Source organism: Berghia stephanieae, chromosome 1 (assembly GCF_034508935.2).
Source record: "Berghia stephanieae isolate SIO BIC M18660-M18661 chromosome 1, UCSD_Bste_1.3, whole genome shotgun sequence".
Lineage (NCBI taxonomy): Eukaryota > Metazoa > Mollusca > Gastropoda > Nudibranchia > Aeolidiidae > Berghia > Berghia stephanieae.
In genome coordinates, this window is record NC_088360.1 from 69860133 (window position 1) to 69879743 (window position 19611).

The 19611-nt window shown below is 38.8% G+C and overlaps 1 protein-coding gene across 1 annotated transcript; it reads left to right on the forward strand.

Annotated features, from left to right (window-relative positions):
* The first annotated feature begins 827 nt into the window (after positions 1–827).
* Positions 828–5142, forward strand: LOC144980636 (uncharacterized). The gene is made up of 5 exons (XM_078928318.1): positions 828–1465; positions 1999–2254; positions 2695–3138; positions 3765–4014; positions 4234–5142. Exons 1-5 carry the CDS (start codon positions 1153–1155, stop codon positions 4825–4827), a joined length of 1857 nt encoding a protein of 618 aa, XP_078784444.1. The 5' UTR covers positions 828–1152; the 3' UTR covers positions 4828–5142.
* The last annotated feature ends 14469 nt before the right edge of the window (positions 5143–19611 follow it).

Genomic DNA, 19611 nt, shown 5'->3' on the forward strand with positions numbered 1-19611 from the left:
TTTCTTTTTCAATGGGGACGATCTACATTAATTTTCCACGTGCTCGAGTCATTGGTCACATTGCAGACGTGCTCAAAATGGCCTCGATAATAAAACGTTCACAGTTCTTGAAATATCCAACGTCACATTATGTTACTTTTCCAGTTTGACCGATGAGTATGTTTACAACTTTCATAGACAGAGCAGCGTGTTTACTTATATTAAGAAAAGATCAACCGTTAGACAGACCTAATCATGTGACTCAGTTGGACTAAAACTTGATTATAGATCGCTCTCATTTGGATTAAAATCTTAAATCTATGAGAGACCTAGATCAGAGTAGAAATCAGGTATACAGATCAAATTTGGTTTAATTTTAATTTCATATATACGAAAGCTAAATTAATTATGAAAGTATAATCGACAGAATGTGATGAAACAAAATGAGACTCGTTTCATTTTTATAAACCTCTTGTAATATCTAACCTTCCACATATCTTTTTTCAGCCGCTTCATAAAATAATTTTTTCATGAAATACAATGAGATAAAATTAATTTCTGAAATTAGACAAATATACAAACACTCACACACAAACACACTCGCACGCACGCACACACACACACACACACTTAATTTATTATTATTATTATCAACTTTTTCTGTCCTTTAAATGCTGCTAAAGATAGATATTTAAATAATATTACAAAGTTAAAATCTTTTATCCTCCCCCCCCCCCTCTCTCTCTCTCTCTCTCTCTCTGCATCTACAGAACTGTCATCATGGTTTTTCGCGGCCGCAATGGCAAATTTGCGGCCGCAAAATTCGTACTTTTCCGCAATTTACCGCAAATTTTACAAATTTCATGAAAAATCTAAATTTTTCACCATTATTTAACCCGAGTGGTTTTTTTAAAGTGGCGAATTTCCGAAAGTCAGCATCGTCCCTTTCTTTCATTTTCTCATAGCTCCTGGTCTGTTTAAACTGCTACTGGAAGCTGCCCAGTCTGGTTTTTAAACTGCCATACTACTAACAGACGTTACATTGCAATTAAAAGGAGTTTTTCTACTTTCACTTTCACCTTAGTGACGAGTGACGCTATTATTGTTATCTTCAATTGGTTTCGCTACCGGCGTTCTTTTCTCTTACATCTACTTGTTGATTACAAACTCGCTATGGACAAGTTCCTTGGTTTAGACATGAAGAAGGCAAAATGTGCTCGCCATGTCACTGCACACCAGCGACACTCAGAATACAGCCAGTGGACCCACGTCAGTGGTTCAAAGCTATTCTGCACACCATGCAACAAGGTTATTGACCACTTACGAAAGTCTTCTGTGGATAGCCACCGCAATTCCGCAGACCATAAAACAAAAGAAGAAAGAATGAAGAGGTCACATGCCACTGACGTGGATGAGAGTGAAGCGGTGAAGAAGCAGAGGACATTGGATTCTGTTTTGAAGAAACCGTCTACAGTTTCAACGCAAGGTGAGTGGTGCACCCTTTCCCTCTAAATGAGTACTTAGTTTTGGGTGGATATTGCTCTATAAATCTATACAATTACAACTATATAAAAGATGAGGGTATTATTATTACTATTATTATTATGATGATGATGATGATTATTATTATTATTATTATTATTATTATTATCATTGTTGTTCTTTTTATTATTACTTTGTGGTATAGTGAAAAGACACTCGCTTTAGGATCGGAAGGACCTGGGTTCGAGCCTCGCTCAGTGCATAGTTGAGTCCTTGGAGAAGGCTCTTTACTCACATTCTCTCATGAAATGGAGGTGTAAAATGAGTACCTGGCCGTTAACAGCGTTGTCTCTGTCCGAAAAAAATTGTAATATCCCCTAACAGGCTTCATGTCCCATCCTACCTGTTAAATGTTGCTGTTGGCCACGGACCCCTTGTAAAGTGCTTTGAGCACGTTTAGTGGATATTGCGCCATATAAAGCTTATTTTTTAAGCTATTCATATTAACAAACTATTTTTTAAATTTCTTTCTTTCAGCAAGAAATGATATCTGCAATGAAGTTGTTTCAATGTTTGCTGCAGCAAACATTCCCTTATCGAAGGTTGACCACCCAGCAGTCAGAAACTTCTTGCAGACAAGAGTTGAAAACGGTGGTGCCATTCCACAAGCTCATCAGCTGCAGGAATGCTACTTAAAGAGGGAGTTCACCAACAAAAAAGAAGTGGTGTATAAGAAAGTTATAAACAAGCCTGTGGCCATCATCTGTGATGAAATGTCTGATGATGTTGGAAGGTGGGTTTTGTTTTTTGTTTTTGACTGACAATGTTTGTAGAAACTAAAGCGAAAGAGTAATTTATATATAGGAGTAGGAGGCAGGTGAATACACACACACACACACACACACACACACACTCACGCACAATCATATATATATATATATATATATATATATATATATATATATATATATATATATATATATACCACACACACACACACACACACACACATATATATATATATATATATATATATATATTATATATATATATATATATATATATATAATATATATATGGGCGTACTACACAACACAACATACACAGTGATCAGTTCGAATCCTTAGTTTGAATTCTATAATTAAATGCTGAGAGCAATTATGATATCACTTTTGCATCCTTCCCTATATGTTATTTTGTGTTTTCTCTTATTTGTATCGCCTATCTTTTCAGGTTTGTCCTCAATGTCTTAGCTGCACCACTGGAACCCTTGAGCGCTGATGTGGACAAAGTCCAAAGTTACCTCTTGGACACAAGATTTTTGTCTGTCACAAACCACACAACCGTTGCGACGGCCATAATTGAATGCTTAGTCTCCACTGGCATCAAGTTTACTGACGTCGTCACCGTAAACACAGACAATGCAGCATACATGAGGAAGGCTTTCAATGATGTATTGAAAGGGCTCATGCCAAATGCTACGCATATCACATGCATGGCTCATATCATGAGCCTAGTGGGTGATGCCTTCAGAAAGCCCTTCAATCGCACCAACAAATTCGTCAAAGCTGCAAATGCGATATTTTGGAACGCCAATGCCAGAAAGGCAAGATATCTGCGATTCCTGACACCACTCGTCAAATCTCCAAAGATGCCTCCAAACCCAATCGCTACACGGTGAGATTTTGAGAATTTTCCTTTCTTGGTCATGATTCATCTGGGTCTTTAAAAAAACTTTTTTCACCTAAAGGTGACACATTGTTAATATTGGATATTGACAAATAGGAGGGTCAGTCATTCTTATTACCTAATTTGATATGTTAGTAAACATGTTTAGTAGTATCATGTTACAGTTATAGTAATCTGCTCCCTTTTTTTTGTTGAAAAGATGAGCTTTAATTAAGTATCTGACTGGGAAAGTGCTTGCTATGGCTTAATAGAATTGATTATTCCATTATGTTATCTTTTTAGATTGTCATCATTTTTTTATTTCAAAGTTAGTTTGCTTTAACCATTGATATAAGAAAATGCACTAGAATTTTTAAAAATAAATATTGGAAGCTATCTTGCACAATTATTTCGGGGTAAAGTAAGAGGGTCATAGTCAACCATTAAAGTCAATGCCTAACATTAGTCCTCACTAGGTCAAGTCATATGATGATGGTAAATTCAACAGACTATACTATAAGGCCAAAAACTGATAGATTAAGTAGGTATAATGTTATCTTCTTTTCAAATAAAAATTCAATTTAACAAATGAATTAAAAATGCATCATTTCTTTTACTTCCTTTTCAAAATCCAGATGGAATTGTTGGTTTGAAGCGGTCTCATACCATGAGAAAAATTTGCAGCACTTTGCCACATTCATTGCGAAGGAAATGGAGCACTGTGGGCGCACGGCTCCAGAGTCGTTAGTCTACTTGAATGATATCCTCTGCTCGGTGTCGGAGCGCCAGTTAATTCAAGCAGAGATGAGCTTTATAATCCAGCAGTCTCAGTCCATCGTTGTAGCTACTGATGTATTCCAAAGCCAACGTCCAATCGCCATGACAGTAAATATTCATTTTCTCCTCCTACCTTTAAATCTTATTTTATAAGATTAAGAGCAGGTATCATTATTAATGAAACGATTCCATCTTTGTTGAAACTCTGCCTTTGGACACAACATTATAGTTGAATGTCTTTGACTAGAGCAAGAAAAGAATTACAAAACAAAAATACTTTCTTATGTTTTTTAATCCTTGCCTTATTCTTATTTCTATTTTCACCAGGCGTGGTCAAAGCTCATGGAAATTAAGGACCAGTTTTCATCTTGCCATGTGACCCTACAAGATGTAGAAAGACACTGTCCGCATGACCTGGACCAACATCTCAAGCTTCAGCTCCAGGATAGTTTTTGTCAAGCTTTCTCTTTGGCCAATGAAAAGCTTGAGAAATATTCATCGACGGAAGGCCAACCAGGGATGGAATTATTGAAGGAGATACCTTTCTTCAATCCTTGCAATTTAGTGTTCATTGCTGACTCTGATATTGATTCTTTGACCATTCCTGGTATTCATGAAGTACCTCGTGTAGAAGTACTTCGATATAAAGAGTCTCTTGGTCCAAGAGCAGTGTCGGCATCTGGAGGCATTCCACTTGATCTGACTGTTTTTTGGAACAGTGTTAGCTCAGATGTTCCCCATCTTGCTACGCTGGCAAAGAGATACATATACACCTGCCTTAATTCTGCTGATGCTGAGAGGTCCTTCTCCATTTATAATCTTGTATTTTCAGACAGGAGAAGGCGGCTCAACGAAGCAAACTTAAAGGCTTTGGTGTTCCTTTATTATAACAGTTTTATTTCCTATGAATATCTTGTTTAATTAAATTTTGATACCTCTCTTTGCAGGTTTTTCGTACTTTTGTTTTGATATAAGATTAAGATTGATGTTTTAAATCATTTTTCATTCTGATCTGCACCTGAGTGACTTTTGTGTGCATCTTCAGATCATTGTAGTATTTGGGGTCCCCGGGAACGAAAAAAAGTTATCCGATTAGTTAACAAAATTTGCAAAATTTGGCAATTTTTACGGCAAAATGTGGCAAATTTTTCTATTTTTTGTGGCAAAATTGTCATTTTTTTGTGGCAAAATTTGGCAAAATTTGGGATTTCAAATGGCAATTTTCCGCGATGCCAGACAGAAACCACGCACCTCATCCCCGTTCGTTAAATGCTCTCCCCCTGTGACTGTGACAATGATTAACGATGTTTTAGTTCCCGCTCATTATCAAGTCTTGTCAACCGCCCCCCCCCCCCCCCCCTTTCTTACCCAAGCTGTATAGTCTACGGTCTATACGATATCTTCTTTTCTTTATTTATTTATTTTTTTTTTTTAACCTATGGCGGGACGGAGAAAAACAAATTGAAAAAACATCAAATAGCAGCATTGAGTTTTTCAATAATAAATGGGTCACAGTATCCGTTATTCCCCTTCGCAAAAATTATTCGTACGTAAGTCTAAGCCGTCTGTAAATTTTAGAACTGCCAACTTCAACGAATAAAAAAAAATATTCGGAAGTTAGCAATTAAAAAAATTATGTGATGGTGGTGACCTTGTTACTTGTTATGGTGATGATGGCGATAATGACGCTCTGGGCCCGTTTTTATGAACGTGGACTAGCGCTTAGTCTTTGATTTTAGCCAAGGACTTGAAAAAATCGAATTATATGTGAGCTGACCAAATATTTCCCAGACTAAAATCACGTCACCTTCAGACTAAGTTTGATTAAGTTTTAGTCATTTATTGCTGAGGCCGGACTTTAAGCTTAGTCTGAGACTATTTACGAGGATACGTAATATCGTCGATAAACTATTTTTAGATAGAGAGAGCTTCGATTCGGAAGGAAAATACTTCGGTTACGAATGACAGAGGCAAAAGGTGTCCTGCTGGTATTGTCACTACTTTTTAAAAAATGTAAGATATGCTAGACCTTCGAAAGTACAATTTTTTTGTGAGTAAAAACTAGGGAAAAAACCCGGAATCTAATCGGTTAGCAGGTTGCAAATGAACGGAAACTCAAAGTGGAAGGGTTCGCTTCAAAGAACAACCAAAAAAAAAAACAAACAAACAAACAAAAAACAAAACAAAAAAACAAACGACTAGAAATTATAGTGGAGACAAAAATTATTCTGTTGGCATGACACTGACTGAAATAATGTGATTCGTCAGAACACATTTTCCGTTGTTTTTTTTGTTTTTTTTTTTTTTTAAAGTTCAATTTGTTTGATTTTCACTGACACTTTCATTGGCCTAAATTTATAATTGACAGTCGACCATGGGCATCATTGTTGTCTGATCAGTCGACAGTCAATATCACGTGATTTCATTAATCACGGCAAAAGTAAGTTCAATTATGAAACGGAACGAAGGTGTTGCTAATTTCTTCTTTGGAAATCTTTTGTGTTGAAAATATCAAGGCTGGTGTCTTACTTGCCATTGTGTACTAGAGAGCTTGATGTTACAAGCACAAAATAGCTGAATTAGGCACTGTCCTAACAACGCCCACTTCTCGGCAAGAGCCTCGCTAGTCAGAGACTAGAAAACGTTCATGAAATCCCACTTTTTAGTCACCTGTTCCGCCTCGGCTTAAGGCTAGCAAATTATTTACTAGACTAGTAAATAACTAAATCTAATCTGCTTACATAAAATTGGGCCCTGGTGGTGGTAGTCGATGTTGTGGTGATAGTAGTTAGTAGTGCTAGTGGTGGTGGTAGCAGTGATGATGCTGTTAATTTTGTTGTTTTTGTGATGGTCGTGATTGAAATGATGATCCCTGATTGAAATGATGATGATGATGATGGTGGTGGCGGTGGTGGTGGTAGTTACAAAGCTGATGCATTGGTGATGTTGATAGTGATAATAAGAATAATGTGGTGGGGACGATAACGACCATAATTTACTTGTAGTGGTGGTGTCAATGATCAAGAAGCTGAAGTGATAACATTGAAGGCAATGGTGACGCTATAGTGTACGCCTGTGATATTGGTATTTAAAATGATTGTTTTCTGGAGTGGTGGTGGCTGACATGATAGTTATGCTTTTGCTAGTGGTGGCAATAGTTGATATGACCATGGTAATGGTAGGTATAATGCTGTGGTAGTGATATTGATGGTGGTGCTGATACGTATGATATTGTGCAAATGATGGTGGTATCGATTCTGATGGTAATGACGCTGTTGTAAAAGTGCTTGTGGTAGTGATTATTGTCTGTGATGGTGATGGTTTTTAAATTGATGTGGATCGACGTGCACTTATTTTCAGGTCTGATAACCCATTTCCTTATTGGCTCATTGTTGTAATGGAAATCTAAAATAAAAAGACGCAAAATACTGTCCATTATACAACAATGTTAAACTAGGCTGAAAAGTGGGTTCGGATGTCAGACCTGCGTATTTCTACACGTCGATGGGGATGATTTGTTAACCTACAACGCAGCACAAATCCCTTTCGAAATGGTATTCTGCCATCCCACTATAATACAATAAGTCGAAAGCTTGGCAGGTCTGTATCACTGCGTACATAGACACAAGTTAGTATTAGTAATATCTATTGAGCTACCACATTGAGTGGTGATAAGCCAAATTACACATCTGGATTACAACATTTGCATACAAAGTTGTTTGATTACAGAATTATTGAGAAAAATTGTGTATTTTTTCTTGTAACCATTGTTTAAAATATATAAAGCTTATTATGTATATATTTCCGTGTTTATATTTTTCAAATTTTAACTAAAGTTAGAAATATATTTTTGGCCAGTAATCTTAGATTTATCAGACGTTAGAGACGTTTCTAATATTGGTGTTGTTATCTATAGACCCCTACCCAGATCAAAATAACAATCCCAACACCCCTGATAACATAACCCATTGTTCTGAGTTTAAGAACATAGGCAAATTATTGTTCTTAGGCCGAACTGGGCTTTTATGTTCTGTATCATCCTATTTCATCCAGTTTCAACCCGTAGACATTTCAAAGCCCAGCCCGTTGATTTTCTAACTTCTCGTCAGGGCAAAAGTGGATACCAATTACTTAATAGTATTAGCTAACGAATGAAGTACTGAAAATATTGAGGACTTGGTATTAGTGTCCTTTATTAATCTTTAATATATTTGACATCGTAAATGTAGATTAGATTACATGCAACGTTGTGCTTTCGGCTTTGGAATTAATTTGCGTGTTGTAAAGCCGCTAAATTCCATACCGTCTATACCATTACCTCGTTCACTGCCACTAACTCATTGAATTCTCCGTGAATTAAATCTACAATTCTGTTATAAAGCTCGTCTACTCAAGACGGTACAACTTATAACAAAATTTTCTGAAGTTAAAGGACATGTATCGACATTGTTCAAATAAATGAAAAATGTTGGCTAAATTCAAGCCAATATTGATGGCCCTTACTGAATTATCAAGATTATAATATTTTTAAAAAACTGCTTCTTAAGAGATACGTTGATGTTATTGGGCTGCTTATATTACTATGACTAATATAATATCTTTGACAATTTTAATACTAGTCATTTAAAACAAATAGTTATTGAGTGTTAAACCACTATCATAGATAGAAAACATGTAATAAAGGCAACCCCCCCCCCCCCCCCACACACACACATACACAAAAAAAAATTTTTTTAAAGAAGAAGAAGAAAAAAAAAATTACCCCCCACCACCAAAAAAAAAGAAAAGAAAAAAAGAAAAGAATACCTGACGAATCTTCCTCTGTGCCCAACCAACCCAAACTTTCGAGCAGGCATTTGAATAGGATACTTGCCAAAAGGAGAACGCGATAATAGTTCCTAATAAGGAAACGATCACCATTCTGGAAAAAAAATCCCAGGAGAAAACCAAACCCCCCCCCCCCCCCCCCCCAAAACAGAAAACAAAAAAACAACCCCCCCCCCACACACACACAAAACTAACACATACACACACACACACACACCTACACACATACACTCAACTGATTATTTGACTCACTAACAAAAAATTTAAGACGATACGGATATATCATGTAATTACGTAGAATCGAATCTATCTCAGTACAAACAGAAACGGAATAGTGCCCAGCTGTAGTGTGAAGTACGAATAGTGCAAGCAACACTATTTGTCCTTACGGACGGCAATGGCGGTTGATGCTATCCGACCTTAAGGACGAATAGGGCTACCCGTTCCCTTTTATGATGGTGTAGTTGGTGATGATGAAGAGATCATATTATGATGATATATTATCTAAATCTAATGTTGGTGAGGGGACACAATGATTGTGAAATGGTCATGATGTAATAGAAGTTGTTTTTGTTTTGAGTCAATCAAATCAACGCGTAGCCTTCATTAACTTATTGATGGAACGAAATTGACGCCACTCAGCTCTTTGTTATTGTTTTTAGCCGGCCATTTTTATAAGTACTACTCACAAAATTCTATCAATCTTAATCAGACATTAACACATGGTTTTGTATCTCAATCAGACTATAACACATGGTTTTGTATATCTCAATCAGACTACATGGTTTTGTGCGTTGGTACAATATATCCGACTGGCGGATGTTGTGAGCACTTTACCTTGACGCACACCATCGATATAAACTGACACTAGGACTGCGATTACGTTTAAGCGATGGTGGACTGAAAACACAGTTCTAACAAAAAAAAAAAACAACCCAAAAAACCTCATCAATAGAATGGACAAAGTATATTATAAAAGAATCGTAACAAGAAATATTATATAACATTATTTTCATGATGTTCGTCAGTGCTGATGAATGGCGGGCGGTGGCACAGGCCGAAGAGAGGTTGTCTGTGGGCGATGGCACCTATTAGGCTTTTAACGAAATCGGGTCGAACGAGACGCCGAACCCGAACGGATATAGCCTTCTCACGTGACCATGAACGAGATCTGGATAGTGAAGACTCTCAAGCGGTATGCAGCATCGGATCTAAGGTCACGTGATAGAGGATAGCTTGGGTTGCTGTTGGCTTGTGTTAGGGGAGGGGCAAGGTCAGTGTCATTCAATAGTATATAATTGTGCATGTGGCGCTCTATACAAAGATAAAATTATAAATTGATTACGGGGGAAGGTGGGGGGAGGGTTGACCCACAAACGATCGAGGTGTTGGGCTTCGGGTAGACCATGATACGAAATCAAAGAGAAAAGGCCGCTGGTACTTGGATGGTGGAAATGGTTGAGGGTGTGGGGGGTAGTGACAATCAGCATGGGATGTATATATTAACATTAATAATATAGGCAATAGATGACCAGGGATGCGTATTGTTTGTGTATTGTTTGTATATGTTTGTGTGTGTGTGCGCGCGCGCCCGCGTGTGTGTGTGAAAGGGATTACACAAAAACACCTTTCTCTGTAGCCTCCAAATGATTACGTATACGATAAATTTGAAAACCACATTGTTTGAATCAGCTCACTAATTAATTCCTGAGCCTTGAGATGGTGACGCAATTATTACATACAAGACCTTGCAGTCGAGACGGCAGGGCTTTTGGGTTACACGACCACTATTTACCCATCGGTCAGCGGTACTCTTTGATGTATACAACACTCACCGCCTTTACGCAAAGCCGTCTGCCCATAAATCAAGAGATGATCTCCTAACTGTTCACAAGCGAACTGTCAAACGAGCAATCGATGATTGGATAAGAATCTCAAGATCTCATATAATAAGGTAAGTTTTGGAGAGGTGATATCCCCCCACCCGTCATCGGACAGAACTTTCATTGCGTTATATCATATGAGCTCCGCCTCCTCTTTCTATTCCGCAGTGACGAGATTAGACGAGAGGACGCGAGAAAAAAAAATGGTCACGTGATGGGCAAGTCGATCGGTCGGCGAGCTTCGGTGTCTAACTATAACTCCGTATTGTTTAATACTGACCGATAGACACCAGGACCTATTGGTCAGTATGGACCCTCAGTGCTAGCGCCTGGGGGTCAGTACTGACCAATAGCCCAAGCCTATCACTATCATCGTCATCACCATCATCATGTGTCCCTTCCCCACCCAATCTTTTATTAACTCCCAAACATCTTATTAATTCTATGACCTACCCCCTTCCCTCTCCAACATTTTTTTTCCTGTTATCAATTTTTTGCTCACTGACTATATAAATATAAAATGATCACGACTCCCTTCATCATCTCCTATCTACTACTATTACTGATGGTTGTAGTAGTAGTGGTAGTGATGATGATGTGATAGTGGTTATTGTTGTGATGATGATGTGGTGGTGGTGGTTGTAGTACAGTGACAGTGGTCATGATGATATGATGTGGTGGTGGTTGTAGTAGTAGTGGTCGTGATGACGATGTGGTGGTGGTGATTGTAGTAGCAGTGGTAGTGGTGATTATGAGGTGATTGGTGGTACTTGTTGTAGTGGTAGTGATGGTGGTTGTAGTAGGAATGGTAGTGATGATGATGTGGTGGTGGTGTAGTAATGATAATGATGTGGTGTTAGTGGTTGTAGTAGTAGTTTCTAGTAGTAGTAGTAGAGGTATTGATGATGTGGTGTTGGTAGTTGTAGTGGAAGTGATGATAATGATGTGGTGTTGGTTGTAGTGATGATGTGGTGGTAGTTGTAGTGATTATAATGTGGTGGTGGTGTAGTAGTGGTAGTTATAATGATGTGGTGTTGGTGGCTGTAGTAGTAGAGGTAGTGATGATGTGGTGGTGGTTGTAGTAGTAGTGGTAGTGATGATGATGATGTGGTGGTGGTTGCAGTAGTAGTGGTAGTGATGATGGTTGCAGTAGTAGTAGTAGTAGTAGTGATGATGTGGTGGTTGGACGGGGGGGTATCCTTGGAACAAATTTTACTCATCGGAATTTGACGGAAGATGCCCGGAACCCGGAGTTTTGTCTCCACTGACTACTACTTGTTTTTTAAGGGTTTTACGGCGCTTGCAACAAATTAAGGTCATATCAGCACCAGTAAAAAAGAAAGAAAATGGGAAAGTAAAAAGTTATAGAATTACAATCAAGCATCCGAGAAAAGGGAAGAAAAAGGGGAATTGGTTCAAAGAACTCTCCGATGGATCATATGACCTTGTCGCGGTCGGAGGGCTTGCGTGTCTCGATGATCGTAAGTGAGAGGCCAGACCAAGAATGATCTACAACGGTCAGCATCGTCAACAAGGAAGGAAGAAGGGAGGAAATCAACCGTCGAGTTCAGCTTCCCCTAGTCCACACCCTTGGGCGTGGGTGTTGTCCACGACGTGGGGGAGGGGTGAAAAGGGACTGACTCTCTACAGGACATCCTCCCGGATTCCCAACTTAGACCATCTGACCACGGGTAGATGGAGCTCGTCATCGGGGGACCGACATCCATCTAAGAGAAGGACACTCTGAGCAAAAACCCGGACAGATGGAGTGCGTAAACGGGGGACCGCAATCCATCTAAGAGAAGGACACTCCGAACAAAAACCCGGACAGATGGAGTTCGTAAACGGGGGACCGCAATCCATCTAAGAGAAGGACACTCCGAACAAAAACCCGGACAGATCGAGTTCGCTAACAGGGGACCGCAATCGATCTAGGAGAAGGACACTCTGAAGCAAAACCGCCACTGCCTTGTGGACAGACCTTGGATGGTCAAATGCTAAGGAAGCAAATCCTGAAAAACAGCACGCCGAAGACAGAGCAGCGGGGCCGGAAGGCGCAAATATCTCAGAAAACTGGAAACTGCCACTGCATGCTTAAATCCCAATATGACACGTCACAATAATCAAATCCGATGTGGTGCGAAGCCCGTGGAATCCCGCCGGACGGGCCTAGTGCCGGGCCTCAATGGCCCACCCAAGCGATCTGGTGGTACCTTGACTTCATCTTGCGGAACCAGGGGAGGAGGATCAGGGTTACATGCGACTGGAACACCAAACACAATTAAAATCCTCCAATGGAATGCTGAGGGCGTTGCGAAGAAAATAGCCCTTGAAAAGAGACTCAAAGAGCAGGACATCAAAATTGCCTGCATTCAAGAAACTCACCTCACGGACAACATGAGATTTGCCATCAGAGGGTACCAGGTAATAAGGCATGATAGAAAGGATCACAAAGGAGGCGTGATGACATTAGTAAAAAACGACTACCCCACCGCAGGCATAAAAATTGATACACAAGAGCAATCAGAAATACAGCAAATTAAAGTATGTATCGAAAGAAAGAACTCCTGATTTTTAACTGCTATTGCCCACCAAACAAAGAGCTTCATTTAGACAAGATAAAAATCCAGGAAGAAAGATGTCTGGTACTAGGGGACTTTAACAGTCACTCTCAAAGCTGGGGATATGGAGATATGGACAAACGTGGTGAAACAGTAGAAAACTGGCAAATTGAAACAAAACTTCAACTATTGTATGACGATGAAGATGAGGACACATATTTCTCAAGAGCGTGGAAAACCACATCTACCCCAGATCTTACGTTTGCCACAGATGATATAGCAAAGACGATAAATAGAACAGTACAGCCCCCACTGGGTGGTAGCGACCATAGGCCAATCATCACAAACCTCTATCATCAAAATGAAAACAAAACACAAACTATCCCAAGATGGAACTACAAAAGAGCAAAATGGGAAAGCTTTGAACAACTTACAGACAGCCACTGCAAAAACATAAACTGTAAAACCAAGAATGTCAACAAAAGTGCAAAAGAACTGACAAAGGCCATCCTAAAAGCAGCAAGGGAAAGTATCCGAAGGGGAGCAAGAAAAGATTATATACCACTCTGGACAGACGATCTTAATCAGTTAAGTAATGAAGTATCGGAAACAAGAGAAAAGGCTGAAGCAGACCCCTGTGATGACAATATTGCAGCATATAAAGAGGCAGAAGCTACCTTTAAAAAAGAAATGGCAACGACATCCAAAATGGCATGGAAAGAAAAAACGCATCGAAAAAGATGGAAATAAACTTTGGAAACTTACAAAAGCCCTAAATAGAGAACCGAATCACTACGCCCCTCCCGCTTTGGAAAAAGAAGGAGAACTTGTCAGTCCACAACAAGCTTCAGACCTATTCATGGAGCAGTTCAAAAAAATTAGTGACAACACAATAGAAAAAGAACTGAAGGAAAGAGTTAGAAAAGAATGCAGAAAACAAAAAAAGGAACTCAAGGAAGCCATAGATGAAGTAATGACAAAGAAGCTAACTATGGAAGAACTAGAAAGCTCTCTCAAAGTGTTAAAAACAAAGAAATCGCCAGGCCCAGACGAAGTAACAAATGAGATACTTATCCATCTTGGAAAGACAGCGAAAAAGAAGCTATTACAACTCTACAACAGCACTTGGAAAACTGGTAAAATACCAGATATATGGAAAAAGGCTATTATTGTCCCAATTAAGAAAGAAGGAAAACAAACAAATGAAGCCGCAAATTACCGACCTATAAGTCTTACAAGCTGCATGTGCAAGCTGATAGAAAGAATTATCAACTCCAGACTGATGTGGTATTTTGAAAACTATAATGTGCTTATAAATGAACAAGCTGGTTTCAGAAGACACAGGAGTACTGAAAATCAAGTAACCTACATATCCCAAGAAATAGAAGACTCGTTTCAGGATGGAAAGAAAAAAATTGTGGTATGGGTGTACTTTGAAAAAGCATTCGACAAAGTGTGGAAAAAAGGTCTGGTATATAAACTACAAAATCAAAAGTATCCCATAACATGCTCAACTGGATACAAAACTACCTAAAAACAAGAAAGGCAAGAGTAACAACACAAGGTCACAAAAGTAGAGAAGCAAAACTAAAACATGGAGTCCCACAAGGTGGAGTACTATCACCTACACTATTTCTTCTCTATGTAAATGATATAAGAGAAACACTATGTCGAGGAGTGAAAATGTCGATGTACGCAGATGACCTAGCTCTGACCAAAACTTAATCAAGGCACAACACAGGATGCAAATCACACTGGATAATATCAAAGAATGGACTGACAACTGGGCGATGAAAATAAATGCAGTGAAGACAAAGTTCACAATATTTAGCCTCTCCCCAAAAGATGAAAAAGCAAAGCTACGTATTGAAGACCATGAATTGGAAAAAGACGACGCACCAAAATACCTAGGAGTCCATTTTGACCCAAGACTAACATGGAAAAATCAAATCAGCAACAGTCAGAAAGTTGGGGTAAAGCGAACACAACTCTTGAAAAAACTAGCTGGAACAACTTGGGGAGCTAGCTCCGATATACTGAAACAAACTTACACAGGATATGTGAGACCAGCGCTAGAATACGGGATATCTGCATGGGGAAACTGCTCCAAAACTCAAATGGAAAAACTGGACAAATTGCAAAACAGCAACATGAGGATAATAAGTGGAGGAATGAAATCGACACCGATTCATGCAATGGAAACCATAACAGGACTTACATCTCTATCAGAAAGAAGAGAATCAAAAATTTTGAAACAATACACAGACGTGAAAACAATGACAGATCAGCCTCTTCACGCTAGAGCGCAACAAAAGAAAACTAGGCGCCTGAAAAGATCCCACTTTATTGAAAGAGCCCAGCAAATTGAAAAAGATCACGAACTTGACGGAATAATGATCCAAAAATGCAAAGCAAATATCAGAGTACCAATTTGGAAAAGGCAAAATCACTTGAAAATCAAGACTTCCGTTGGTGACATTTCAACAAAACAAAAACACGGTGAAGAAATCAAGAAGTCTGTACAGAAGTGCATTGATCAAAACTACCCTGGAAAAAAATGGACAAGAATCTATACCGATGGTTCAGGCAATAAAGAACACACGTGCGGGGGCCTGGGAGTGCACATCGAGTACACAAATGGTCAACAAAAGGAGATCAGCAAACCGACTGGTACTCGCACTTCAATCTACAAGTCAGAGGCAGATGCAATCCATGAAGCTGTTAAGCAAATCCTCTCAGAAAATGAAAAACCAAGACACATAGTGATTTTAACAGATGCTAAGAAAATTCTGGAGGATATAATGATGTCCTTTGCGGATGACATAGACGCCTTGGTGGAAGACCTCATGAAGCTAAGCAAGTTTACCAACATTATACTGCAGTGGATTCCAGGACACTGTGGGATACTTGGAAATCAGATCGCTGACCAACTGGCAAAGGCAGGCAGTCGCATGCAGCAACCCTCCCCAATGTACTCAACAGGAGAAATTAACAAAATGGCCAAATTTATCCAGTCTCAGAGATGGAGAGAGAAGCACCCAGAATACAACATGAATGACCCAATCAAGGTGCTCGACAGAAAGGAACAGGTCATCATCTTCAGACTGAGAACTGGACACAACCAGTTAAAGGAACATATGTGGAGGATGTCCAGAGCAGGTGCCTCTGGACAATGTGACTGCGGACTTGAAAATGAAAATGGACATCATGTCCTAATGGAATGTCCAAAGTACAACCAGTTGAGAAGGAACTTCTGGCCTGACCCAACCCCATAAAGAAGCTGTACGGCAGTGAGGACGACCTCAGGACCACTGTGGGCTTCATTCACCAGACCGGACTGACCATGTGACGTGACGGGAACGAAGAAGAAGAAGAAGAAGGTTCAAAGAAGAAACCGGTGTAGATTCCAAAAGCACACTATCAAAGTACTTAGTTTGAGATCAGGTCCCAACTAAGAGGAATACACTCAAATGGTTACCAATCATATAATATAATGTGTAAACTAAACATAATACAATGCATAACAACAGAGAGATGATTTACATTTACAAGGAAAAAAATATCATCTCCCAAAACTATAACTATACATTCGACAGTTTCCCTCTCAGCCAAGGACTCTGACCAAGGTCAGGACAAAACCAAACAATATCATTCCAAGAATAAGACAGAAAGCAATTGGAAAACAGATAAGAGGGGATAAAAGACACAGCAAGTAGGTACCTCCCTGACTACTACTACCACTACAGCACCTACTACTACTTCTACTTCCATCACATTGAGGTGCTTTTTTTTTCACAAAATTATGTTCGTTGTCACTCATCAAAGTTCAGTGTTGAACTATCAATGATCAAAACTGCCCACTATTGTAACAAAGAAACAATCAAAATCCCCCAAACTCTATCTCTCTCCCGTTTTTGTATTTTTAGTCCATCTCAAATAAAGTTTTGTGTACGGTTATTTATAAACAAAGCTTAACTCCTAGTCGTCTTCTCATCATGATTTATAATTTGAATATGATATCTGATATAGGCTATTTATTAGTAAATCATCACTCCAACACCTTTAATGAGTTAAATAATTACAACTCTTCTATTCATACATCATTGTATACGGTCTTTACTAACTCTCACACTGCACAGCGCTAGTCAATGGCCTTACCTTTAACTTTAACCATCCCGGCTCAAGACGCGGGCGACGGCCTTTACTCTAGCCGACAGATTTTTTTTTTTTTTTTTTAGTTTTTACTCACAAAAATGTGTAGTTTCGACGATCTGCACTTATCTTATAGTTTTTTAAAACCAGTGTCAATGTAGCAATGACTATCCCGCACAAATCTTTGGGCCTTTTTTTCGCTCACGAAGTGCCCAAATTCGCGGCAAAATATGGGACGAAGCCGTTTCGTATATGCTATTTTAAAAAATTAATTACGACCCTGTTTATCGATGAATATGACTGAAAGTTGGCACACAGTTAGAAAAAAGGTCATTTTAGATTATGTCAAGCGACAAAACTCGTGCGATTAACGGGAGATTGTTAAAAATAGAATTTTACTCTTTGGAGTAAAATATTTCTAAAACTACCGGGCGTGGTTTTGTCGCTGACAAGGTAATACATGAACATTTCCTCTTTTTGGTTGTAAAATTTCATATGAATATGACGAGTACTTTTCCCGTATTTTACAAAACACCATCCCAAGTTTCAACCTTTTAATCCACTTATTACGCAAGATACAACCAAAGATCGAAAAAAATTGCCGAAAAAGCGTCCCATATTTTCGCGTTTTTTTCCTCTTTGCGGGTCATCCAAATGAATGACACCTTTGAAACTGCATAACTTGTTTATTTATGAATGGATTTTCAAAATTCAAAAACATTTTTAATCAGTGGAGATAGAGCTTTGATTTTAGACAAAAAATTTTCTCAAAAAAAAAAAGAAAAAAACATTTTTCATAGTCATTGCTAGTCAATGGCAACAAGCCACTTATTGCCCCCGTCATTCGTAACCGACGTACATTTTCTTTCCGAAGCGAAGCGCACCCAATCTAAAAATAAAAATAACTGCGGCTATCGTGTTGACGCTATGACGTCACCTACTAACTATACGCAGACTAAAGCATGAAGTCTTGCTTCGGCAAGTGAATAAAACTTAGTCCGAAGGTGCCGTAATTTTAGTCAGGGACTTGTACTTGTAATTGTAAACTCAAATGAAATCCGATTTTTTCCAAGTCATTAACTAAAGTCAGAGACTAAGCGCTAGTCCGCGTCCCTGAAAACAGCTCCAGGACTTCAGTCCAAAAATCAGGTAGCGTTGGGCTCCCATTAGGGTTTATTCAAAAGGAAGACTGAAATAACCCCGCAGCACAGCGCCGCTAATTGAGCTTGGGAGAAGTGGCTTGCTGACGGCCACATGATATGGTGGATGTTCGAACTAGATATCTTTCGGGTATGGAGCAAAGACCATATCGCAGAGCCACACTTTCCCCCTCCCCAACAAACGTTATAGTTATGGCAATGTACGGTTTCCTCGAACGTTTCCGAGGAGTTCAACAAAACCGTGCTGGAGGTAATTAAAATATATTTCAAAGTCAAATCTTCAAAATTTAGTCTCTTAGATTTATTTAATCAGGGGTTAGGGGAAGCTTCAGAAACATTCAACTGAAAACTTATGGTACAAGGACTAGATTATTAATACTGGTTTACTTTGTTGCTGAATACTCTATAAATAAGTCAAGCATTTATAAACATACAATTACTTAATTTGTATTGTATTTTTCCAGTTAGAATGAAATTTATGATTTTCAAAATTAAAACTCATAGAATATGGGCAAATATTAATACAATACTATTTTACCCTTTTCTTGGCATTACAACATACAGTCCAGTCCAGATAATTCGAAATCTGATTAACCGAATTTCTTTTAAATCGAAGAAAATACTATGTAATGAATTATTTTCTTCTTTTTCTATATAAAATATTCATGGTTAATTCGAATTCGAACAGTCGTTATTCTCTTTATTCGAAGTGCAAGTGCTTGCCCATCACTAAAAAAAAACAAACTCTGGAAGGTCATAACGAACTGCCTGTTCTCCGTATCCACCCTCCCACGCGTTTTAATGACTGAGCTGACTAATAATAATAACTAGACCCCTGAGGCATGTAATGGCGTGTTGTTCCCTCTCCGTCCCACTCGCCCTCTCTCTTCTTTCTCCAAATTGACCAGCTGTCTCGCGTCATCCCTCTCTCCTTCTCGCGCTCTCATCACGAAGAGACAAATCGAATTCTGATAAATAGAAGTCATTTGCTTTTCCCACCCAATTCTAATTATCAGGACTGCACTGTATTTTCAATGATTTTATGATACTCATAACATACACAAGGTAGTCCTCAAGCACAAAACAATGACATTGACATCATTAAAGTCAACTTCAGCGACC